The 27,411-nt window shown below is 37.6% G+C and overlaps 1 protein-coding gene across 5 annotated transcripts in view; it reads left to right on the top strand.

The window, feature by feature from the left end:
* Positions 1-27,411, top strand: part of IGSF11 (immunoglobulin superfamily member 11) — a 194,380-nt gene that overhangs the window by 145,414 nt on the left and 21,555 nt on the right. For all 5 annotated transcript variants that reach the window (XM_053220894.1, XM_027060904.2, XM_053220895.1 and 2 more), the window contains 2 exons: positions 23,416-23,579; positions 24,989-25,196. In XM_053220894.1, the coding sequence (XP_053076869.1) occupies positions 23,416-23,579; positions 24,989-25,196 (372 nt within the window). Of the gene's footprint in view, positions 1-23,415; positions 23,580-24,988; positions 25,197-27,411 lie in introns of those variants that run through there.

The following is a 27,411-nucleotide window of genomic DNA, read 5'->3' as shown; positions in this document are numbered from 1 at the left end:
GTGGTGTATCACATTGATTGATGTGCGAATACTGAACCACCTTTGCAGTCAGCTTTCTTATCCTAATCGATTCAGCTATGCCTTCAGCCTTATTCAATGGTACATTATTTTAACAGTGCATTATGCTTCACTTATATAACGACCAGATGATGTTTTCACTATGATAATAACTTTATTTCTAATTCTTAAATAGCTGTTAAATTACCTGTAGGTTTTCTGTAGAACTTATACTTAATGTTATCAGCTTTAACTGTACATAACTGTGGTACATGATTTAGATATTTTATGCTTTAAACTTTTTTATCTAATTTAACTCTCCATATTTCACTCACTTGAAAAATATATTTACATTTTTTATATAGTGCATCAAATTATCACAAAGAGGACATCCTGGCAATAATTGTAGCCAAATATCTTTTAAGCATTTTCCCTATGATAGAGTAAGTTTTTAAAGCTCTTGAGTTTAGTTTGAACTTACGCAGAAACATTAGCACCAATGTTTGATTTTCTAATTTAGAGAATATTTATTGAGTTTTCATGGCGATTATGGCCTAAGATATTAAAGGTAGGAAGACCTAAAACATAGATAATTCAAATTATTTAAATCACCAGTTGCAATTTCACTTCTATAATTTCAACCTCTTTTCATCCAAAAAATTTAAAAGAACTAAGTCTTCCAGAAATTATTAGAGTAGATTGATTTCAGTCATTTTCTTTTTCTGTATCATCCATCATTTGGTAAGTGTTTAAATGAATAATGGGATAAATAACAGTGGAAAAGATAAGCAGAAATTTCAGGCTACCTATTCATAAATACTAGAGATTTATCCCTGGGTATTTGAGTTTCTATCCTTTGTACAACAAACCTGATACAGTGAAAATAACACTCGGCTGGGAATTAAGGACTGACACTAACTGTGGTTTCAGACCAGTGATTTCCCTGTTGCAGGGGGAAGTTCTTTTCATTAAAAAAAAGGGGGGGGGATTAGATTAGATGATATTTAAAGTCACTTTCCACTCATTTAACATTCTGAAAGGCTTCAAATAAGAAAACATTAAAATGATATCTAATATCTAAAATTTACCCTAAACCTGTATTATTATAGGAAAGTGAAAGAATTTGTAAGCTGTTAAGTAGTATTTTTTGTGGTTAGTTTTGTAAGTTTTTCTTCAAAATGTTCACCTATTTATGGTTATGGGACAATAACCTTTTTTTTTTTCACCTGGTTACTGTGGAAATCTTCAGGGTGACACATAAAACCATCCAAAATAAATACTTTCATATAGATATTTAAGGAAAGCAGAACAAGAGAGCAATTATGGCAAATGTCTTCTGGTCGTTGACTTGATTTCTGAATGCAGGTTGGGTAACTGATACACTAAGGAATAGAAAACTCACTGTGGGTAGAAATACTTATTGCAAGGTGGTACCCTAAGCCAAATACAATTTGGAAATGAAAGCTAGTAAATACGGTAAGATTGAAGCAATCTATACAGTTCACATGCTCCCCCCCCACCCCAAAAGCTTCAGTTTATAAAATAGAGAAACTAGTTGTAAACCACTATTTTATTTGGAGGTAACCACTAACTCATTAGGTGCACCACTTGACTACTGGATTCGATAGATGGTGTCACTTTAGTTTTTGTTAAAACTCATAGATATTTACTGAATTGTAAGTGTGTGTGTGTGTTCAGTTCATACTCCCATCTCAGTTCTGGGGCTAGAAGAGATACAATGTTGTCTAATAGTACTTGCCATTAGATACTGGTATGTGGGCATCTGGAGAAGGCTATTCCTGTCAGTTCCTAACAAAAAAATAGAAAATAATTGTTTTAAGTAGAACAACTAATGAATTTTAAGTTGAGCTGCTTGTCTGATACAACTCTCATCTTCAGTCATTTCTGTGCATTGTACGCACACACGTGCACACCTTGAAATGTAGTGTTACGATGGTCATAAATACCAGAGGGGAGTCCTCACAGTTGAGGAATGCATGACTCCACTTGTGGGTTGTTTGAGCCTCTGGCTTCCATGTCATCTTCCTCTTTATTGATCACTTCTGTAGAAGATGAGGTGGTGTCCTGACTGGAGGCCGACTTCAAGGGAAAAGGGGAGGGGAGAGAAGCACATGGTTACTTTGGAGATATTTTCTTTAGGAAACTGGGCCAAAAAAGACATACCTGTGACCTCTGATTTCTCCTTCTTGCCTTTTTTTTGGGAAAAACCCCCTGAAAATACGAAAAAAAAAATTAACTCTGAAAATTGTGGGTAATGTGGTCATCTTAACTGCTCTCATAGTCCTCTGCTCAGTAGCTGCTTTTTTCATGAAACTTTATTAATGATGTTCTTTTTTTTAATGTTTCTTTAATTATTTTGAGAGAGAGAGGCGGGGAGGGGCTGAAGGGGAGGGAGAGAGAGAATCCCAAGCAGGCTCCACACCCAGCGCAAAGCCGGAGGCAGGGCTCCATCTCACAGCGGTGAGGTCATGACCTGAGCCGAAATCAAGAGTCAGATGCTTGACTGACTGAGCCACCCAGGTGCCCCTAATAATGCTGTTCTTTTGTTGGTGTTCAGTGTGGGTAGCTGGTTTTGTCTCCAGATTCCCAGATTGTACACACATATGTTTGTTGGCCGCCTCTGCAGTGGTTAGTTTATTTGTTGCGAACAATTTTGCACCTGGTAGTCTCTTTTCCTCTCGCCCGATCTCAAAACCCCAGACAGCTCTGAAGAGCCATGGAATTAATTGTCTGAAAGGATTAAATCAGAATATTGTAAGATTCTCTCTGTGGTTCAAAGGGTGCTGGGGAAGTGGCCTTGGGATCAGGACTTAAGATGTGTGCATTGTTCGGAGAAAACTAGTTAGAGTCTAGGGAACCTGCTGCTTCTAGTCTCTGGTTGGAAGGTATTTGGGGAGAGGAGAAAAGGGGAGAATTTTAAAAATCATGTGGAAGGAAGAAGGGATTATGGATATTGTATAAGTAGATGTTTTAAATCTGATGGAGCTTTGTACTTTTCAAAGCTCTTTTACTCAGAAGTTGCTGGAAACCCGTAATGTATTGTATACAGCTTTTTTCATTGTGGCTAGAGTGGGGCCAGGTAAGTTTCACTCTCAAACCATCAGCCAGAATCTCGCCGGGAGCTGCTAAAGTTTTGCACAGAAGTGGCAGCTGTGCGGAAACTTCTGTCTTCATTGCCTGGTGTCTTCAGTTTACTACGATTTTTTCTTGTGCCAAAGAAAACATCCCTCCACCAGCCTGTCTGGGCTTCTTCTGAACATCAGTTTGATCAAAATGCAACTGAAATCCTCTGTGAACCGAGACAGCCCTGAAGGACTGGTAGCCGGAGTGGGAGCACACGGACCCCCCACCCCTTCAGATCACAGAGTCCTAGGGCTCCGGGGAGAGTGGCCTCCTCCATTCACCCACTGAGCCCTGTGGGTCAGTCACAGACCACTAGCTAACCTTGGCTCTTTGTTACTTTTCCTGAGACCTGAGGAGGACTCAGCTGTCTGTTGACAAGCTGGTGGTTCTAGAAATTGCCACATTTATTAGAGAAAGGCCTTCCAAATTAAAACCAACCCTCACAATCAAAAGTACCTCATCCTGAGAAAAGAGAAATAAAACTGCATACCTTCTGTGTAAAGTTTACCGCCATTGTGTTTAATCAATTAACAGCTAAGTTTCCACTAGATTCTTGGTTCCGTGAGGGTAGAAACTTTGTCAGTTATGTTTGCCACTGTTACCAGTGCCTGGCATTTGTTTTGTTGCCTGGATTCATGAATGTGAGATCCAGTAGGCCTGGTACAAATGAACCTGTGCCCAAGGTGGAAGCATAGAGTGGGATTCTCGGTGCTGCCAGCCCAGCCCAGCCCAGCCCAGCCCCCGGCCGTTGACTCCTGATTTCCTCCCAGCCTTCCTCCCCTGGCCCACCACACACACGCCAGTGTTCTGGCCTCACTTCCCTTCCCACCCCTGAAAAGAAATACGTCCTTCTTTAACTTATTAGCAATACATCTGTCATCAAAATATTTTCTCCCCATTTCTTCTCCACTTAGCCCATTGTATCCATATCCTTTATGGCCTCTTCTTTCCCCAAATTTTAATAAAGGGAGCCTTAAAATGTATCTTCCTGTGACTTCAAATTACTGGTTGTAAATGTATGAGCTCAGCCCATAATAACACTTCACCATTTAGTGAAAGAACCGAGGCCACCAAAATGTGTAATAAATAATTCAGCAGTGAACATGTCAAAATCCCCCATTAGGGAGGCCTTCTGGATTCTAGTGTAGGTTTGTCACAGGTGTTTAGCACCTTTGGAGATGGTGTCTGGGCACCCAGAGGTTAGAAATGGAAGCTATGAGATCTATAATAGTTGTTCCCTCAAAAGAGCAAGTCTTGAAGGGGAACACTCATTCAACTAATGTTGTCATTGTCATCTCTACCCTAAGGGGTGTTGTTCCTTTCTGTAAAGTGAAGGTGTGCTTGCCTGATGGAATCATGCTTCCTCATACCTGCCTGGTTGCAGAACCTCTTCATGCTGAAGTATATATTTTGTGCATATTTGTTGGTCCTGTAGTTGAACATCAAAGTTAAGCTAAAATAGGGGAACAGTGACAAAAAACTAGGGCAAGTAGTATCTGAAAAGAGACCATAGCCCTTTCTTGCTACTTTTACCTGGCAGAAAAGTTCTTGTCAGTGGGGATGACCCTTTCTAGGTTTCCTAGTTTTAAACTTTCCACCAGAAGTATAATGTACAATGGGTACAAAGTTGCAATCTTGTAACACTATTGTTGTAACAGTCTTAGTTATTCAGGAATAGTAGGTGATGTGAAGTCCATTCTTCTGGATTGAACACTTGGAAATCTGTTAGGCCTTTAAAGTTTTGTATGTTTTTGTTTTTGAGTAAAATAGGCTCATCTTAGACATTAAATCTATTGTAAAGTGTATAAATATATTAGCAGATGTAAGTGCTATGGAAAAAAACCAAGTACACTATGCTTGCTTAATTCTGGTTTTTAGGGGTTAGTCCTGCACAGCAATATAATATTTCAGAGGAATATGTGATTTTTATAAAACCATTACTGGATCCAGCAGTTTTGCTGGATTTATATATGTAAATGTATGTATCACATGTATGTGTATTTTTTATCTTCCTTTCTGTTTCTTGCCATTGCAGTTCAATGGTTGCTATGGAGAGGGCTGTGGTAAGGAAAAGCATCAGAAGGTTAAAAGTTCTTTCTGCATCTGGGACAGAAATAACAGCCCAGCCAGCATCTCTTTACGCCCTCCCCTTCACGTGCTGGCCTCCAGTATGGCACTGCCAATGCTGAAGGGGGGCTGGCTTGAGGCGCTATTTAAAACATCTTACAGGGGTGCCTGGGTGGCTCAGTTGGTTGAGCGGCCGACTTCGGCTCAGGTCATGATCTTGCGGTCTGTGAGTTCGAACCCCGCGTCAGGCTCTGTGCTGACAGCTCAGAGCCTGGAGCCTGTTTCGGATTCTGTGTCTCCCTCTCTCTGTCTCTCTCTGTCTCAAAAATAAATAAATGTTAAAAAAAATTAAAAAAAATCCCATCTTACAGAGGAGCGAATTCTCCTCTTTTTTCACTTTTCCGCTTTATCACTTTAGTATGGGCACAGAATAGAAGGAAAGAACAGACGTATTTGGGTGAATTGTCCACTCAAAACATTTCTGGTTTGTAGGGGGTGGGTTTTTGTCCTTCTGTTTTATTTGCATGGTTAAAATTTGTTTTTATTCTTTATTTGCTGATAGGAGGGAGGAAAAGCTTAGAGAAAGGACCTGATGTAGAACAGTTGGGATTTGGTTAATCTACTTAGAAATAACATTAATCGGCAGATCAGATGCTGTCAACAATACAGGGTTTTCTATCCCCATTATCTTTCCCATTCTTTTCTTGCTTAATTCTTCCTGTACTATCTTTGGTTTCATTTAGATTTATCTTTTCATTTCCTACCAGTTATTTGTTTTCTAATGTTTCTTTTATATTTTTACTTCACATTTCATTTTAAAATTTTACTCCAGCTTTGTCATAGGAAAGTGCTCAGTCTTTTGGGCTTTTACACGGTGGGGGTGTGGAGGATATAGGTATGTACTAACCCACATACCAAATGAAGTTTTCTCTTAACTTAAACGTGTGCTTAAATAACTCCATGTAGCTCTTAGTAACTAAAAAAAAAAATCGGAACCATAGGTATACGTCACAATAAGCATGTGACCATAATTTTCTTGAGAAGTTTCATGCCACTGGGACAATTATAAGAATGTAGGTGAATACATACTAACTGCTTTCTTTCTTCTCTCTTTCCTATTTTTTACTACTTTGGGTTATTTCCCTGAGATCAGATTCAATTACTCTTTATTAAAAACTTTTTTATTTTTGCCAGGCACTTTAATGTACGCTTCTTCATAGTTATCTTGGGTGGTAAATGTTTTTATAATTTTTATAAAAATGCAAAAATACTAAGGATCCAAGAGTTTAAGTAATGTGACCAAGGTTACACATCTAGTAAGTAGTGGCCCCTGGATTCTAGATCCTGTGCCCTTTCCAGTATTATTAGGAGGATGTATGGTATAGAGGTTAGGATTGCCATGGAGTCCTGCTGGACACAGGTTTGAATCTCAACTTTATGTGGGAAAAATTTTTTTTAACACCTCTGGGCCTTGGTGTCCTTATGTATAAAATATGATTAATAATCATATCACCTTCCAGTCATGTTTGTTACCTAGCAAAAATAAAAGTGCTTAGAAGTGTATTTGGCACATTCTTGATTTTTGATCAATTATTGATGACTATTATCAAATACATATTGGACATTTACTGTATTATGGTCATTGTGTACTAGGACCTGGGCATATAGCTTCTACTTAGAATCTGGTACTGAGAAAGACTTCTTGAAGTTTAAAGGAAGTATATGGTGCTGTGAAGGCACTTAAAGGAGAAATGTAACCTGTTCTGGATGAGAGAAATTTTGAAATCTGATGGATAGGTAGGAATTAGAAAGGGGTGTGTGTGTGTGTGTGTGTGTGTGTGTGTGTGTGTGTGAGAGAGAGAGAGAGAGAGAGAGAGGGAGGGAGGGTGGGGGCAGGGAGAGAGACAGACAGACAAACAGACGAGACTGTTTCAAGCTAGGGAAATAGACCATACCAATCCAGGAGAGCCTAGTGTATTCCTGGATCTGAGCAAAGTCCACTGTGAGAGGAAGTACTGTTAAGACTGACTGGAGAGAGAGGCAGAGGCCAGAGTAAGCAGAGCCTGCAAGGAAGGTCATGAAAAGTACTCAGATGCATTGTGTCAGTGAATAATTATGAGGCCGTATTACCTCTCTCTGCATTCTCAGATTAGTACGAGCTTCTAACAGGATAGATAATAAACTCCCTATTTCCACAGTTTTTTAAATTGACATGTAGTTGACATCACATTATGTTAGTTTCAGGTGTACAAGGTAATGGTTGGATATTTGTATATTGTGAAATGATCACCATGGTAAATCCAGTGAACATCTCTCACCACATATAGTTATAAAATTTTTTTTCAGATGATGAGAACTTTCCAGATTCACTCTCCTGGTTTCCAATATACAGTCCAATATCATTAACTGTAGTCTCCATGCTGTACATGACATCCACATGACATTCATTTTGTAACTGGAAATTTGAACCTTCTGCCCTCCCTTCACCCATTTTGCCTACGTACTCCCCTCTTACCCCTACTGCCTCAGGAAACCACCAGGCTGTTCTTTATACCCATGGGCTCAATTTGTTTGTTTTTATATTCCATAGCTGAGCTCATATGGTATTTATCTTTTTCTCTCTGACTTATTTCACTTAGCATAATGCTCTCAGGGTCCATCCATGTTGTCCAAAGGGCAAGATTTCATTTTTTATGGCCAAATAATATTACACACACACACACACACACACACACACACACACACACACACACACCACACCGCTTTTTCTTTATCCATTCATTCATCCATCTATGGACATTTAGATTGTTTTCATGTCTTGGCTCTTACAAATAATGCTGCTGTGAACGTGGCGGGAGTGGTATATGTATCTTTTCAAATTAGTGTTTTCATTTTCTTTGGGTAGATACCCAGAAATGAAATTGCTGGATCATTTCTAATTTTTTGAGGAACGTTCTTACTGGTTTCCATAGTGGCTGAAGCAGTTTACATTCCCACTAGCAGTGCACAAGGGTTTCCTCCCCGCCCCGCATCTTTGCCAACACTTATTATTTGCCTTTTTGATGATAGTCATTCTAACAGATGTGAAGTGATACCTCATTGTAGTTTTGATTTGCATTTCCTGGTATGAGTGATGTTGAGTATCTTTTCAGGTACCTATTGGTCTTCTGTATGTCTTCTTTGGAAAAATGTCTATTCAGATCTTATGCCCATTTTTTAATTGGATTGTTTGTGCTTTTGCTGGTGAGTAGTATGAGTTCATTATGTATTTTGGATATTAGCCCCTTATCAATTACATGATTTACAAATATTTTCTCCCATTCAGGAAGTTGTCTTTTCATTCTTTTGATCCTATTTACATATTTCAGTGCTTTAAACTGTTAAAAGTTAAACTGGTACTAACACAAACAAATCCACTAGATCAAGAAAATTTAAAAAAAATGGTGTTTAGTTTGGAAGGAGGCAGTATTACTGGCGAATGAGAATAACATATTTCAGTGGAGCCATTTTAAAAAAAAAGAATTTAATTAGTTTCGGAATATAACATCCTTCCTGGTGGTTTCAGATGGCTTTATTTATTCATAAATAACTCTACTTGTTGATTTAGCCTCTTTTATCACATGAATGCTTCATTAAACAACTGGCGCTTGCTCATTAGAGCCGAGTGGGGCTGTGTTCAACCAGGTGGTGAAGTTGAGAGTACATGGCTGTATTTAACAGTAAAGGCCATTTATTTGGCCTTTTGCCATCTGGAAACTCTAGTTAGTATTTCCCAATATAAATCTTCAGTCTGCTAACCAGACAGATACTGGCACTCAGCTACAGTGTCATGATGTGAGAAAGGCCTACCAAAATATAAACTAAATTACGCTGTAATTTCTTTAGAAAACAAAGCAAAACTAAGCCCGGGAAGAAAAGTACATTCTTCCTACCCTAGTCATTGTCCAGGTATAAAACCTAGATGTTCAGAAGTTCTTTAGAAAACTAAACAGCAAGGAATTTTGATTTTTTTTCCTTCTGAAAGCAGCTAGTCACTGGCAAGTTCAAATTTGGCCAGAAGGTTATTCCTGTAATAAAAGGCAATCCTGAAACACTGAAAAAATAGCTCATAGACTGTCCGTTTTCTGTCCCCATGCCTTGCCCTGTCTCTAAACAGGGATTTCTGGAATTCAAAAGCCCAGAGATTTTTTTTAAGTCCTTCATATAACCTTTGGGGCATTAATATTCATTTTAAAATTACACTTCTCATTCCTAGGACCCACAAAAGTTTACAAAGTATGTCTGTTCATCTGTTTTCTTTAAATCGAGTTGAATACAAATCTGAGAGTCTCTTTTTACCCCTGTAGCAGCAAATTTAATATCAGTTACTACTGGGGCTCCCCACAGGTAGATCTCTTACAGAACCCAAACACTGGGGGACCCCTCTGGTCTTCCATGGAGTAACTACCGCATTCCCCACGTTTGAACCTGCAGGGTCCTTTGAAGTCTTGCTCTGCAGCTTCCCTGCCTCATGGAGCAGAAGGAGTCTTGGAATGACAGGGCCCCAGTGTCCAGAGCAGCCATCCCCTTTGAAGCACTACTATTTCCCTTGGCCTCTGAGGAAAGTAGAGCAGGGGTCCCCTCTTCTGCAGGAACTTGGCCAGCTTCCATGCCCTTCCCAGGAGCCCTTCTTCTCCTTTCGCAAGCTCAAAGCGGGGCCCTCCCAGCTCCTCTCCCTCAGGATAGTTTCCTCAGTGAGCACAGGCTTTCACTACAGAGACAGGAAGCCTATTGTCTTCAGTAGTTTCAGCTTTCCACCTTGCACAAGGCTGTGAAGTTAGGAACTAGAGAGGACTTGACAAAGACAGGCTTAGAAGGGGAAGGGGAGAAGAAGGAATGAAACAGCTTTTAATGTTTCCACTTGCTGCTTGCTGTAGTCAACATTTGTCCTGTTAATGTCTGGCCATCCTATTTTGAATAGTATTTCTGTATTTGGAGAAATTCCCACATTATGAGTCCACTTCTCACTGTTAGACGTGTGAACTCAAATTTCCAGCTTCTTGTGTAGCTTGGCCTTTGGCTCTCCAGTCAGATGCACATGGATGAGACCACGATTTGGAAGAGAGCAGAGTGAGAAACGACCTCTGTGCTGAGCATGGATAACTGCAGAAGAGGATGGCTTTGGTGGTCCATAGTGTTGTTGGGTGGAGTGCCAGACAAAGAACTGATACCATTAGTCATTGCAGTAGGGTCCTGGCATTTAGGGTTGGTGACAGGGACAGCTGTAGCAGTGTTCTCTCAAGCCAGTTGTACAGCACAGTTTTGGATATTTTCCTAGAAGTTTAATCCTTGAGCTTGTTTCTTTAGCCATTTCGGTGGTTCTGAGAGCTCCCCAACAATCCTCTTTTTTTTTAATTAAAGAAGATTGATTGGGGTACAATTTACATACAACAAAATCCCCCCCTTTTAGGTGCACAGTTTGTTGAGTTTTGACCAGTGTTTGCAGTCTTCTAACAGCCAGCACAATTGTGATGTAGAAAATTTCTGTCACCCTCAAAGTGTCCATTCATGCCCCGTGCGGTCATTCTCCATGCCCTTTCCCCTCTCCACCTTAGCTCTAGCCCCAGGCAACCACTGGTGTGTTCTGCTCCTATACTTTTATCTTTTCCATTATACAGAATTTTTAAAAAAATGGGTACATATTATATATAGTCTTTTGCTTCTGGGTTCTTTTACTTAGCATAATGGCTCTGATATTTATATTGCATGCATCAGTAGCGTGTTCTCTTGTTTCTCACAAGTTTTTATCCATCTGTAAGTTGATGGACATTTAAGTTTCCAGTTTTTTGCCTTGTGGATAAAGATGCTGTGAAAATTTTGCATATAGGTGGTTCGGTGTTTTTGCATTTCTTAGATGAATACTTAGGACTGGAATTGTTGGATAGTATGGTTAAGTGCATATTTAACTTTGTTAGAAACTGTGAAAATATCCCCAAATATATGTACCACTTTGCAGTCCTCCAGAAAGGTATGAAAGTTCGAGTTACTCTGCATTCTTGTCCACGCTTGGTATTGTCAGTCAGTTTAACTCATTGTAGATACCGCCTTGTGATTTTAATTTCCCTGTTGACTAATGAAGTTGAAATTCGTTTCATGTTATTACCCATTTGTATGTTTTCTCTGGTGCATTTAAAAAATTGGGCTCTTATTGAATGGTAAGATCTGTTTCTGTATTATAAATACAAGTCTTTGATGTGTTTTGAAAGTAATTTCTACCAAAATATGGCTGGTATTTTTATTTTTTAATAATGTTTTTTGAAAACAAGAAATTATTAATTTTGAAAGTCTAATTTATTATTATTTTTATTAACTTGTTTTATTTTTTATTTTTTAAATTTACATCCAAATTAGTATATAATGCAACAATGATTTCAGGATAGATTCCTTAGTACCCCTTACCCATTTAGCCCATCCCCCCTCCCACAACCCCTCCAGTAACCCTCTGTTTGTTCTCCATATTTAAGAGTCTCTTATGTTTTGTCCCCCTCCCTGTTTTTATTTTTGTTTCTCTTCCATTATGTTCATCTGTTTTGTCTCTTAAAGTCCTCATATGAGTGGAGTCGTATGTTAGTCTTTCTCTGACTAATTTCACTTAGCATAATACCCTCCAGTTCTTCCATGTAGTTGCAAATGGCAAGATTTCATTCTTTTTGATTGCTGAGTAATACTCCATTGTGTGTGTGTGTGTGTGTGTGTGTGTGCACGCGTATACCACATCTTCTTTATCCATTCATCCATCGATGGACATTTGGGCTCTTTCCGTACTTTGGCTATTGTTGTTAGTGCTGCTATAAACATGGGGGTGCATGTATCCATTCGAAACAGCACATCTGTGTCCCTTGGATAAATGCCTAGTAATGCAATTGCTGGGTCGTAGGGTAGTTCTATTTTTAGTTTTTTGAGGAACCTCCATACTGTTTTCCAGAGTGGCTGTACCAGCTTGCATTGCCACCAACAATGCAAAAGAGATCCTCTTTATCCACATCTTTACCAACATCTGTTGTTGCCTGAGTTGTTAATGTTAGCCATTCTGACAGGTGGTATCTCATTGTGGTTTTGATTTGTATTTCCTTGATGATGAGTGATGTTGACCATTTTCTCATGTGTCAGTTGGCCATCTGGATGTCTTCTTTGGAGAAGTGTCTATTCATGTCTTTTGCCCATTTCTTCACTGGATTATTTGTTTTTTGGGTGTTGAGTTTGATAGGTTAATAATTCATGCATTTTGTATCCAAAGAAGTATTTTCCTAATTCAGAGTCATTAAGACTTTCTTTCATGTTTCCTTCCAGAAATTTTATGTTTTTACTCTTATATTTAACTCTTCAATCCATTTCGGGTTAACCCTATAAAGGTGTAAGGTAAAGGTAAATCTAATATTTTTGTATCTGGAAGTCCAATTTTCTAGCCCTATATTTTGAAAAGCGTATTCTTTCCCACTTGACATCTTTCTTGGAAATAAAATGGCCACATACATGTGGTTCTATTTCTGGACTCTTTATCAGTCTGTCCTTATGACAACCCAACACTATCTTGATCACCTTAGCTTTATTGAATGTTTTAAAATCAGGTACAGCAAGTCCTCAAACTTTTTTTTCCTTTTCAAAATTTGGCTATTTTGATCTTTGCTTTTACATGTATATTTTAGAAACAGTTTGACACTTTCTACAGAATAGCTTACTGGAATATTGATTAGAATTTTATTACATTAGTAGATGACTACAGGGAGACTTGACAGCAGTATAAGGTTTGATTAATGGCCGTGGTTTATCTCTTCATTTATTTAGGTCCTTTAATTTCTCTCAGCAAAGCTTTGTTATTTTCATTGTATAGATCTTACAGATATTTCATTAAAGTTATCCGCAAGGGTATTATCTTTTTGATGCTATTACAAGTGGTATTATTTTTGCAATTTTAATTTCCAAAATTTCATTGCTACTGTCTAAAAATGTAGTTGGTATTTGTATATCAACCTTGGTTTTTGCAACCTTGTTAAACTAATTAATTAAAATTTGTTGCTTTTTTGTAGATTTATTAGAATTTTTAATGTAGATGATTGTTATCTACACATAAATACAATTTTATATTGTTTCTTTCCAATCTATATGCCTTTTTCTCCTTATCCTTGCCTTAGTGCAATGGCTAGGACCTCTGTGTTGAACAGACCTGGCAAGATCAGACATTCTTATCTTGTTTCTGATCTTAAGAAGAAAACAACTTTAGCCATTTATAAAAGTTGTTTTTTTTTAAATCATTAATATGATGTTAGCTGTTTTGTTTTGGTTTGGTTTTTTTTTTTTTGTAGATACTTTTTACCAGTTTGTGGAAGTTCCTTTTATTCCTTATTTGAAGAGAGTTTTTATAATGAATATTTTATAATGCATAGACATTGACTTTTGTCACCTTTTTCTGTACCTATCAAAAAATTATATAGTTTTCTTTTTTAGTATATTGACATGGTAAGTTATATTGATTTCAAATATTGCGTGAACTTTGTGTTCCTGGGGTAAACATCACTTTTGTCATGATTAATTATTCTTTCTGTATGTTGCTGGATTCAATTTGCTAATATTTTAAGGACTTTTATGTCTATGTTTAGAAGGGATGTTAGTCTGTAATTTTCTCTGCATGTATTGTCTTTGTTGGATTTTGGTATCAGCGTAATTAATGTTAGCCAGCTTCATAAACTGAATTTTTTTTTCTGAAGAGTTTATAGATAGAATTGGCATTATTTTTTCATTAAATGTTTGGCAGAGTTCACCAATGAAGCTATTTGGGTCTGGTGATATCTTGGTGGGAGGATTTTGAAATGCAAATGAAATTAATTTTCTTTAATGGTCAAAGGGCTCTTCATGCTGTCTCTGTCTGTTAGCGTGAGCTTTGGTACTTTGTCCCTTTCAGAAATTTGTTAATTTCATCTGTGTTACCAAACATGTTAGTATTAAGTTATTTAAAATATCCCTTTATGATTCTTCTACTGTCTCTAGAATCTGTGGCTATGTCCCCTCTTTCATAGCTGTTTCTTCTCTTTCTCATTCTTGAGCAGTTTGGTTGGAGATTTATTAATTTTATTGACCTTCTCAGAGAACTACCTTTTGATTTCATTGATTTACTCTATTATCATTTTCATTGAATTCTGCTCTTTGTTCTTTTCTTCTTTTAACTTGCTTTTGGTTTAGTTTAATTTGCTTTTTACTTTCTTTTTTTTTTTTTTAATTTTTTTTTTAACATTTATTTATTTTTGAGACAGAGACAGAGCATGAATGGGGGAGGGTCAGAGAGAGGGAGACACAGAATCTGAAACAGGCTCCAGGCTCTGAGCTGTCAGCACAGAGCCTGATGCGGGGCTCGAACTCACGGACCGCGAGATCATGACCTGAGCTGAAGTTGGCCGCTTAACCGACTGAGCCACCCAGGCGCCCCGTGCTTTTTACTTTCTTAAGGTGAATGCTTAAGTTATTGATTATAAGCCTTCTTTTTATATGAGCATTTAGATGCTATTAATTTTTCTCTAAGTGGTCTTTGTTCCTCATAAATTTTGAAATGTTCTATGTTCATTTTCATGCAATTGAAAATATTTTCTTATTTTCCTTGTAATTTCACCTTTGAAGTGAAGTATTAGAAGTAGGTTTTCATGAATCTTTGATTATTTTCTAAGTTTTTATTGAATTCTAATTTTATTCACATTCTTTGTATGATTTTAATTCTTTAAAATTTGTTAAAATTTATTTTGTAGCTCAGACTATTGTCTGTCTCGGTGGATGTTCCATGTGTGCTAGAAAATAATGTGTATTCTATGATGTTGAGTAGAGTGTCTTAAAAAACTCAGTTATGATAAATTCATTGGTAGTATTGTTTAGGTCTTCTGTATTTTACTGATTTTTATCTATTCTATGAATTTCTTCTATGTTATTGTTAATGACAGAAGAGTGTTCCAATCTCTCAACTATGATTGGTATTATTTTTCTCCTTTCAGTTCTGTCGGTTTTTGCTTCATGTACTCTGAAGCCCTGTTGTTAGGTACATACACAGGACTATTATGTCCTTGATGAATTGATGCCTTCATCATTATTTAATGTCCCTTTTATTCCTACTTCAGTGACCTAGCTCTTCTCTCTTCACATACTGCTGCTTTTTCAAGCTCTCCACCAGGAAGGAAGGTCCTCCTTGATTCGCCAGGCACCATTGTGTTTGGCAGTATCTTTGGACAGGATCTCATGACAGTTACCTCACAAACAACTGTCCAGTCTATAGGTGACTGTTTTGGTCAGGTGCCCATTCCTGGTACAATCACTTGTCGTCAGGATGTGAATGAGATCCTGTGTCACAAACCATGGTAACCTGTGTGTAAGGAATTGTCTCATTCTGCTTTCCCTGAAGGGAATTGTGGCTATGGTAGCTGTCATAGCATCATGTCCCATCATAACATTGCAAAACCTGGTTCTGCTTTTATGGCTTGCTTCCGTAAACAGTTAGTTATAATCACATTACTCACTTAGTTTTACAGAAAGGATTGCAGACACAAATGCCCACAAGAGTCGGGCAGGTATCCTGACTGAGTAAAGTGGGTCATATTGTAGAGTAATAAGGGTGATGGGGATTGTGACAGTGTGGAGAGCTCATGCTTTGTCTAACAGGCAGCAGTGATCAATTGTTGTGTGAAATTGCAGGCCCAATGTTACTGACTTTTACAGTTTTTCAAGGTAAGTTGGTAATGTAGAGTTTTGTGTTATTTAATTGTAAGTGATTCAAAGTATTTAAAAACTTGGAGTCATATAATATAGGCCAAACAAAATATGTATGTAAATGGTCTGTCACCTTGCTGGGCTGTGGTCATCCCTGTAAAGAGAATTGCTAGTGGCATAGGATACCTATTCCCAAAGCCATATATAAAATCAGGAGAGGGCAATAATAGTGGGAGACTTGCTGTAGAGGATTCTGATCAAGCGTTAGGAGCTCTTGTTGAGGAAATGTCACTCACCTAATAGATACGGCATGGCATGAAAGGGCCAAATATGCAGATGTATATACTTTTTGATTATTTGAAGAGTGATAGTGTAGACCATGAGCATTGGTTCAGTACAGGGTTTTGGGCTCCCTCTGTCTCATCTCTGGGTCTGCTCTGAGGAAATCATTTCAATACCCAGATCTCCTGGCATGCTATTTGCCCTTAGTATGGTCCCCAAGGAATGTTTGTGGTTGAAAAGGAGACAGTAATGACAAGGCACTGTAATAGTACCTGAAGGGAACCGTAAAACCATAGAACTATAATACGGTAATACTATGAGTCATGGACTCTGTAGGAGTATTCAGTGCTTTAGCCAGAAGATAAGGATATGTGAGTTTATAGTAGCTTGCCTTTGTGTACCAACAGTAAAGTATATTGTTTGATATGGCATCAAATGAAGTAGAGATTTGCCAGTGATCCTATAGATTTATTAATATAGATGACCAGTGCATAATGAAGCCATCTACATTGATCAAATTAACCAGATATTTATTCTTCATTTAGTTTAGTACTGTGTTGATGGCCAAAATATAATTTAATGTCAACTAATATAAACATTATTTTTTTTTTAGTTCAGATGACAGTTTAAAAATCATATAATAATAATTATAATGGTAGATTAATGAAAATTTGGGTACAGTATGAGGAGAAAGTGATTTGTTTTAAAAACCACTACAATATTAGGGACTTATGCTATTCCAACGTTTTCTTCAGAAAACATAGAATATGGAATTTTTATTTTTTTTTGAAATTTACTTCAGTCTCATGGAACGACAGAACTGAATTTGCATAGGTTAAATGAATTTTATATTACGTTTTTTTAAATGTAAGAAACAGCACTTATGAATTGTAGGGGAATCATATAAGTCACAATTAGCACTTTGTGACTGCTGATATTAATATTTTGGGTGACTGGACAACACAGTCCTCCCAAATACCATCTGATCCTTTTGATGCTTTGTTGACCTTTGTTGATGCTTTGTTGATCCTTTTGATGCTTTATTCCCAGGGGGGAGTGTTCTGGCCTTTGGGCTGATCCTGAAACATGCGTACATGCTCCCCAGATATCAGTGAATACTCTGTTTTGAAATCTCAGTAGGATTGCTCTGGCCAGTCCTCCTCCTGAACTTCAGGTGTTCTGGCTCTGATGGGTGTTGCAGGTGACGTTTCATGTTCTTGGAGTCTGCAGATCACTGTGAAATATCCTTTGTCTATCCCTTGGCTGCTATGTGGTGTGGATGATCCCTCTTAAGACTTCTAAGGATTTTTTGCTGCCAGTTTCTTTTCCTCTAATGTGTAATTCTTGGTCTGAGAGAAATGTGCATTTCTCTCGGTTTTAAATTTTGAGAGGGGCCTAAAGAAAGAGTATAGACAACTGTTATTTATGATTTCAACTCCTCAGAGGAAACGGGGCCATGTGCTTTATGTCTTTCTTATTTAATTGCTTAGAGTCATTCAGAATTCATGAGTTGACTTAATTTTTCTTGGGTGAAAGTACTAAGAAAAGATTCAAGCCTGCAAAATGCTGCCAAAACAGCTCTTAAATTATACATTTCTCATGTAAATATTGCAAATTGTAAGGTGTTTTAAATGAATTTTTAATCTAATAGTTAGCATTAAAGTTTAAATTCCTGCCTAGAATTTCAAACATGGAAATACACTCTAAAAGGAAATGGGGTTTTTAGTTGTTTTTTTAATAAGATAGAAAAAAATTAATCATTTAAAATGTGAAAAAATACCCATTTCCCTCCTTCTTATTTTTACTCTTTCTAAGAAATTTTAGATTGTACTCAGTTTAGTCCGTATGTTAAGTAGGAATTCTGAGACCATTCCAAAGCAACTTTATCATCCCAATCTCTTTATATTTATTCAAGATCCAATTCTTCTTTTCCTACATGAAAACATAAGCAGGTTACACAGTTTTTTTTCTGATCACTCTGAGTTTAGAAATAAAGCAAAACAAGAGAAGTCAATTTATATACAGAAATCTATGTGTAGTTTCTAGAATGCTGGTGATCCGCCCTTTAGGAAGTCAGAGGTCTACCCCCAGCTTCATTGTGGTGAAGTCTCCTCAGCCCGCTAGGACGGAATCCAAGATCACCCTGCACCAGCTCTTTGTGTGTTCACCTCTGATCCATTGGAAACTCTCAGATGTCCTTGGCCCTGACACATTCCAGGAATTTAGGCCCTGTTGTTGAGTGGGCATGGGATGGGACTGAAGTGCACCAAGCTCTAACAAGGAAGTCTCTCAGAGTGTCTTTACAGGTGTTCACTTCTGACCCGTTTATTCTTTGTGTAGTTGTAAAAGTTAGGTAGCCTGTTCTCAGCCATTTTCTTTGTGTAAGTCCTTCAGGATAGTTTATCTTAAAATTTGCTCTGGTATCTGGTGTCTTAATATATGATGTTTTATGGTCTTGGATGACTTTCTGTTCCGTAGAGAATTCTGGTAGCTAGAGAGCATAACCGCCTTTTTATGTTAAATGTTCCTATCTGTAAGACACTGAGAGTAGAAGAGATATAATTACAAATAAATTGAGTTTCTGTCACTCAGTTATCAGTTTTATTGGTAAGGAAGTATCTCTTCAGTCTCATCTTAATACAAGCGATAACATTATCATTTGTTTTCTGAGATGTGATCTGTGGGAGAGTTTGGTATAGCAGACATCATACTGTGGGAAGTCAGAAGACACAGGTCCTAGTCTTAAGACCTTTGGCAAGTCTGTCTCTTTGGACCCTACTGTGGTCTCTTGCGTGGAAACTGAAGGAATTAAATTAGATCCATTCAGTAACATGTATTTATTGAGTTCTTAATTATGTGCTTAAAGTAATGGAGTTCTCAGTGGACCTCCAGTATACTGGTGAAGATATTTTAAGTAATAAGTATGAATACTAATGAAAGTGTGATCACAAGTTTGGATAGTGTTCAGAATGAAAGGAACATTGCTCTATGACACCCTGACCTCGACTGGGGGGTCAGGAAAGGCTCTTTTGTGAAAAGTAACACATGAGCTAATAGGAAGGATGAGTAGGAGGTTACTAAGTAAAGGATTGAGGTGTAGATTAAATGAGTGTGCATGTGTGTGCACATGCACATGTGTTTGTAAATAGTGCTAAATGTGGGCTTGGCTTATGGTCTGTGTTGTATGTAGTATATGTTAATAGCAGTAGTAGTAGTCATGGTTGTCATCATCAGCTGTCAGCCTCTGTTACTGCCCTTATTGTCATACCCTTTTGATGAGGATGTGATGGTAACATTTAGCCCTATTTTTCAGAGGAAGCAACTGAATCAGAGACGAAGTGATTTACATGGGGCCACACAGCTAAGCAGATGAAATTGCCAGATTTCAAACTAGATCTCTGTACCTTCAAACTCATACTTTTCTTCTCTCTTATCTCTTATTTCTTCTATAGCCGTGTCTGTACTTGAGACTTCAGAGTTAATCTTCTGTAAAATGGGAAGTAGATGAAGTCAGTCTTCCATAACTTCTACCAACCCAGCGGCTTGTCTCTGCTAGTGGACCTGCTCCCGTCCCCTCAGCTCCCATCCTGTCCTATGGATTTACTCTTCCTTTACTCAGCTCCTAACCTATTTTGGTAGTTTCCTCCGTCAACACCTTTCTCTTTCATTCTTAGTTTATGTTGGCCATTTTTTTTCTTTTTAAAATGTGTATGAAAGATTGTGTGAGTTCACCTTGGAATTCATGAATTGAAAGTGGAAGGTACACATTATCCTGTATTGTTTAAAGGGGACACATTCCCTTCACTTCTTGGAGGATTACCTGGGGAAGGAAAGGATGAAGGTTTTGTTGCTAGTTTGGCTTCTACACTTACTCTAAAACCATGTAACAACTATATTGCCCTAACCCGCTTCTACCTTAGAAGGTAGCTTATTCCCCTGTTCATTGCTATTCCATGATCAACCTTCCTTGTTGGCCTTGACACTTAACACTTGAGTTTCTTTCAGTTTTCCTTTTTAAAACTGAGAGACTTTCCCTAATATTTTACTTAGAGGCTTTTCCTGATGTTATAAACTGCTTTGTATCCTATCACAGATGGCTTATTTTTTGAAACATTTTATCCTGAAAATTTAACTCCTGAGAACATCATCAGACTCTATGTGAAGAACATGAAGTTCTATAGAAGGAAGGTGTTATGTAGATTTATTTTTTTTTAAATGATTTGTAATCATAGCGATATGTTATTGTGTTCCTTTTTTTGGAGAATTGAGATAATATCACTTCAAAGTAAAACAGTTTGAGATACTGCCATGGTCTTAATGTATTTTTTGTGATTAGAATAGCTTCTCTCTTGGATCTCCCTGGCCTGTTTTAATCTCCTGTTAGCCCTGTACTGTTCTATAGTCCCAGGGGGACAGGCATTCTTTTTAGAAGAGATAAAAGTTGATTTTCACTTCCCAGGATTTGATTCTGATAGATCACTATTTTCTTCTTTTAATTTTAACAGTTATTGAGATAGAGTATATGTTCCACAAAATTCACACATTTGAAATATAAAATTCATTTATTTTTTGGAAATTTATAGAGTTGTACAACCATCATAACAATCCAGTTTTGGAAGTTTTCCATCACTCTAGAAAGTTGCATATAACCTATTTGCATCAATCCCTCATCCCTCCTCTCTAGCCCCATGCAACAACTGATTTGCTTCTTGTCCTTATAGATTTGCCTTTTCTGGACATTTCATGTAAATAGAATCATACAGTATATTAGTGTTTTGCATATGGCTTCTTCCACTTAGCAAAATGTGTTTGAGAAGCTCATCCATGGTGTGTCAGTAACTTGTGAATAGTATTTCATTGTATGGATATACCACATTTGGTCCACCAATCAGTTGATAAGATATTTGGCGATGTGATATTAGTAATGCTACCATGAACATACATGGTCTTTGTGTGACATATGTTTTCACTTGGGTAGATTACTGGGGTGGAATTGCTGGGTTGTATGGTAAGTTTATGGTAAACATTTTAAGAAACTGAAACTATTTTCCCAAGTGACTGTTCTATGTTACATTCCCACCAGCAACGAATGAGGATTGTAGTTTCTCTACATTCTTGTAAGCTCTTGGTTTTGTCTTGATGATAGCCATTCCAGTGGTTTTAATATGCAGTTTCCTAATGAGTAATAATGTTGAGCATCTTTCCATGTGCTTATTACTTTTTGAAATAAATGTTTATTAAAGTATTTTATGCATTTTAATATTAGGTTGTTTGTCTTTTCATTATTGAGTTGTAATAGTTCCATATATATTATATATTGGAGTCCTTTATCAGATAGGTGAATTACAGATATTTTTTTCCCAGTCTGTACCTTGGCTTTTTATTTTCCTAATTAAATGTTTTGAAGTACAATAGTTTTTAAAATTTTAACAAAATCCAACTTTTTACTTGTTTTCTTTTATGATTTATGGTACTCGTGACATATCTAAGACCTCTTTGAGGTCTTATCTAACCCACAGTCACAAAGATTTTCTTCTATGTTTATTTCTAGAAGTTTTATAGTTTTAGCTGTTATGTTTAGGTCTGTGATACACTTTGAGTTGATTTTTGTGTATCCTGTGAGGTAAGGGTCTGAGTTAATTTTTTGCATATTAATGTCTAATTGTTCCAACACTGTTTATTGAAAAGACTATTTTCCCCCATTTAATTGTCTTATACCTTTGTTGAAAGCATTTTACTATAAATATAAACAGAAGACCATGGGGGAGGGGAAGGAAAAAAAAAGTTAGGGAGGGAGCCAAACCATAAGAGATTCTTAAAAACTGAGAATAAACTGAGGGTTGATAGGGGTGGGAGGGAAGGGAGATGGGTGATGGGCATTGAGGAGGGCACCTGTTGGGATGAGCCCTGAGTGTTGTATGGAAACCAATTTGACAATAAATTTCATATTAAAAAATATATGTACAAATGTTTATTTCAGAACTCTAAATCCTGTGCCATTTATCTGGTGCTCTGTCCTTATGCTAGTACGACAGTGTCTTGATTACTATAACTCTATAGCAAGTTTTGAAATCAGATAGTGTGAATTCTGCACATTTGTTCTTATTTTTCAGTATTATTTTGGCTATTCTTGTTTTTTGCCTTTCCATGTCTGCTAGAATTAGTTTTTCAGTAGCTACAAAAAGCCTACAGGGATTTGAATTGGGATTGCTCTGAATCTATAGGTCAGTTTAGGGAGAATGGAATCTTCTAATCCATGAACATTGCATATCTGTCCATTTTTGTGCTTATTTGATTTCCTTCATTAGCGTCTTACAGTTATTAGTGTTTATTTAAAAAAAATTTTTTTAACATTTATTTATTTTTGAGACAGGGAGAGACAGAGCATGAACGGGGGAGGGTCAGAGAGAGGGAGACACAGAATCTGAAACAGCCTCCAGGCTCTGAGCTGTCAGCACAGACCCTCTGCGGGGCTCGAACTCACGGACCACAAGATCATGACCTGAGCGGAGGTCGGCCACTCAACCGACTGAGCCACCCAGGCGCCCCCAGTTATTAGTGTTTAGATCTTGCACATATTTTGTTAGATTAATATGTAAGCATTTAATTTTAAGTGTGCTATTATTGATGCCTTTTAAAAAAATCATTTTATTTCTCATCCGTCCTCACCATTTCAAGTTTTTTTTTTTTTTTTAATGTTTGTTTATTATTGAGAGACAGAGATAGAGCATGAGCATGGGAAGGTCAGGAAGAGAGGGAGACACAGAATCCAAAGCAGGCTCCAGGCTCTGAGCTGTCAGCACAGAGCCCAATATGGGGCTTGAACTCACAAACCTTGAGATCATGACCTGAGCCAAAGTCGGCCGCTTAACCAACTGAGCCACCCAGGCTCCCTGTCCATTGCAAGTTTTGTTCAAACCCTATCAGTTAACTTCTCCCATGTATTTGAATCTGGCCAAATATCTGATATTGTCTTACAAAATAAAGTAAGCACCTGCTAATGTTTTTCATTTGTGGTTTCTAAGAGATAAAGGTAACTGTTTTTGTTATTTCAAGTCAATGACTGGTTAGAAGTTGTTTAGTAAGATTATTATGTCAGTCTGTTTACATTACTGTTAATGTAAAACACACAAGCATTTTCTGAAGAGGTTTGGTCTGTCAGGAAAGGGTGAGCACATAACCTCCCTGTTCTCTGCTTTGCAGGTGTTGCAGCTTCCCTGGAAGTCTCTGAGAGCCCTGGGAGTATCCAAGTGGCCCGGGGCCAGACGGCAGTCCTGCCCTGTACTTTTACTACCAGCGCTGCCCTCATTAACCTCAATGTCATTTGGATGGTCATTCCTCTCTCCAATGCTAATCAACCTGAGCAGGTAGTTCTTTTCCACTTCATGCTGCCTCTCAAATATTAATTTTTTCAGAAGAGGTGGGTAGGAAAGCATCCTGAGTATATATTTGATTTCTAGGTAGGATAAGATGGCACGTTCCGTGTGCCTATGCTGTTTTAAATCCTACTCCTGTGTTATTAGTCAACCATCAGAAGAGATTATCCTCTTTTTAAGAGACTTTCTTGTTTTAACATACGTCAGGGGAATCCTTCTGAAAATTTTACGTAGGAACCTGGAATTTTACCAAAAGGTGTTGCTGATAGGAAAAAGCAAGATAGAAAAAGTAACATATGCTTTGACAGGAAGGGACTGTCAGTAACACAGATGGATGAGAGTATGTTTTAGAGACAGTGATAATATTAAGGAAGTAACATTAGATAGTAGTACTTGGTTTATTTGTCTAATTTCACAAGTGTTTTTAAAATAAACACAGCCAGGCATACTAGCCAGCCTCAAAGAGTCTCAAATAAATTAAGGTACACAAAAATAGAAGCTACTACCTAGTAAACTGTCAATTACAGGTAAAAGACCCATAATTGGTATTAACTGTTGTAGAAAATAATGCTCAGAAAATTAATGAATTGTAACCACAGTTATGCATTTATTCCCAAAGATAATTTATTACTGTTACGAAGCTTTTCTGCTTCAGTGAGGTTATTACTACCTAAAAATACTTGATAAGCTAAATTTTCTGATATGAATTCAAATATGTATATTTAGAAGCTTCTTTCATTTCTTTAGACCATGGAATTTTTATAATTAATTAGACTGAGCCTCTGAGATCATTTTGTTCAACCTTATCATTTTAGGAGGCAAAGAAAGACTTGAGTGTAGTTGCCCAAATATTTACAGATAGAACTGAAATAGAAGCAAGTTTCTCATTCTCAGCCCACAAGGCTTTTGGCAGCAGCGTTCTGAGTCCTCTCCCCTGAATAGTTAATTTTGATAATAGAAACGGACGTAAGAATAGCAATCAGGGATCTGCCACGCTTCTTCTCTCTCATGACTAGTTATGTTCAGGTTGTAGCCATGATCTGTCATCTTGTGACCTGGTAAGCATGAGAATGGCAGTGCTAATTTTTTAAACTTTTTATTTTGGAATTATTTGAATAAAAATATTTATGGGCTGATAGTAAGATTGCACTAAAGACATTTTCTATATTCTGATGAGTTAGACAAGGAAACAGTGTTATTTTAATTTGGTATCTGAGAATTTAGAATCCCCATATACGCCTGTGCACTGATGCTGTAGTAAAGGGTTGGGAACAAGTTTAAGATAAGAAAGTTTTTCAATGTTTGATGCAGTCTACGATCTACCAGATAGTTACTGCTATGTGTTATGTGTCTAGAAGGGAATGTAGTGGCCAGTTTATTTATTTTACTTTCTTTTCCAGGTCATTCTGTACCAGGGTGGACAGATGTTCGATGGTGCCCCCCGGTTCCATGGTAGGGTAGGATTTACAGGCACTATGCCGGCCACCAACGTCTCTATCTTCATTAATAACACTCAGCTGTCAGATACAGGCACCTACCAGTGTTTGGTCAACAACCTTCCAGATAGAGGGGGCAGAAACATTGGGGTCACCGGTCTCACAGTTTTAGGTGAGTGGCAGGATGTTGCAGGCATCTTGGCTTTCCTTATGCTGTGACTGTACTCAAGCATACTTACTTTTGACCATCCTTCTACACTTTCAGTCTGCTAGCATCCTTTTCTTGATTCCTCTCCTATCTGCCCTGCCTGGACTCTGCGTCTCTGTGCTTTTTACGCATAGTCTTCCCATCCCTTTTGCCACTTCTGGTGGCTCCTTAAAGCTTCTTAAATGATTTGTCCTGAAAGTGGAGAAAGGTGGTAAAAAACACAACCACAAGTGGCCTCTCACTTTTCTTCAGTGTTTACAGGATAGGACTTATCATTGAGAGCAAGTTAAGTCAAGAATCACTTATTTTCTGTACAAAGCAGAAGTTTCAGCACACGTGAGAAAAAATGACTGCTTCATGTCCACATAGACTGAGGAGACTCACCGCAGTTCTCGGCTTACCCCTCATGTCCTGGCATAATTTCAGTAAAACATCCTTTTGTCCTCAAAAGCATCCTTTTTGAATGATAAATCATATGATCAATTGGGTCTCAATACTGTATTAAGAGACTGTATAGTTTTAGGGCCTTTTTAAAGGTGGCATAGACAATGTCTTGTCTCACACAGGCACTTTTTCTATTATACAGTATACTTAGAATACGTCATACTAAATTAAGTCCATTCTAAACACGTTTTGTTTCTCACTTCTAATGCCTCTAAAATAAAACACTGCCTCCTAAATGCAGTTAAGCTCAGTTCATTGGGGGAGACCTAGGAGGTAGTTAGAGAAGGCTGATACTCTTGATTGTCCTTCATCCTGTTTTTGGCTCAGAATCTCCTCCCTTATTCCTTGGCAAATTCTTGCCCTTTCTTTTCCCTTCCGTTGTTGAGGTACTTGAGGATACCATTTTCCTTCTTTGGGTGAGACTATGCGATAGCCATGGTGCCTTGTTTTCCTCGTCTTCAAACAAAGTAAGAAGACTAAGGACCAGATTGAAGATTTCTATCTTAGAAACACTGTAGTATATTCAGAATTGTGTAATTTTTAATTATGCAGAGGTTTTTACTAAATACAGAGATTTAAAAATACTCAAGTACCAAATATAGAGCACTAATGGAGTTTCAGTGTTTTTCTGATGTTTATACCTGCAAATTAGGTGACTGTCTTCCCACATTATCTAAGTTAATTTTTTCAATTTTTAAAAGAAGAAAAAAATCCTTTAATTTTTTTTATAGTTGATGCTACCTTCAAAGAATTATCTTGGGCTTCCTTTATAGCATCATGGTGGCAGTGTCGAAGGCAGTAATTGAGGGGACTGGTTTACCCCATCACAGCAAGTAGGATTCTCTGAGATTTTTTACTTTTCCTACCTAATACCCTTTTATGGTTCTCTCTCCCCCACCCCTTCCTTTCCTGGTTTCTCTGTCTACTGCACTTACCTTTTATGCATTTGTTCATTCCTTTTTGAAAGGTTGAACGTATTTCTCGAAAAGTCGTTAGCATTACAAGTATACCATCATTGGATTCAGACTTTACTTCCTCCATCCCCCAACATGAGACTCCAAGCCTTGGGGTTAGCTGATATTTTTATTTGCTTGCATTCTTGCTACAAAGCACCGCCTTCTTCCGTTAGTGTTCTTCTTTCATAATTTTTAAATTTTGTGTCTTTTATGTGCTTATTTGTCTTAATGATTATAAAATGTCCACTGCATTATGATCAAGTAGTAGACACACTTGAACTTGACTCTAACTTCCCCCACCATAAAGCAGAATTTAGCATAAAGTAGGTCTGTCAGGTTTTTGTTTGTAAAGTAACAAAGAATCTTGTCAGGGTCGTCTTACCCAGAGAGTTGCTGGCAGGGTCAGTGGTTGCTCTTCCTTGAAATACCTTTTCTAAAAGTGGCTTCTTTCAGTAATGAAAAAATTTAATTGTGGTAAAATACACATGACATAAAACTTACCATCTGAGCCAGTGTGTAAGTGTATAGACCTGTAGGGATAAGTACATTCACACTGCTGTGCAGCCACTCTCCAGAACCCTTTCTAACTTACGAAACTAAAACTCTGTGCTCATTAAACAACATTTCCTTCTCCTCCTGGCCATTGGTAACCACTTTCCTATTTTCTATTTGTATGAATTTGACTACTCGAGGTGCCTCATATAAGTAGAATTATTTATTGTTTGTCTTTTTATGACTGGCTTATTTCACTTAGCATAATGTTCTCAAGGCTCATCCAT

Source organism: Acinonyx jubatus, chromosome C2, assembly GCF_027475565.1.
Source record: "Acinonyx jubatus isolate Ajub_Pintada_27869175 chromosome C2, VMU_Ajub_asm_v1.0, whole genome shotgun sequence".
NCBI classification, from domain to species: domain Eukaryota; kingdom Metazoa; phylum Chordata; class Mammalia; order Carnivora; family Felidae; genus Acinonyx; species Acinonyx jubatus.
Note: the sequence above shows the minus strand (reverse complement) of the source record. Positions and strands in the feature narration are given on the sequence as shown.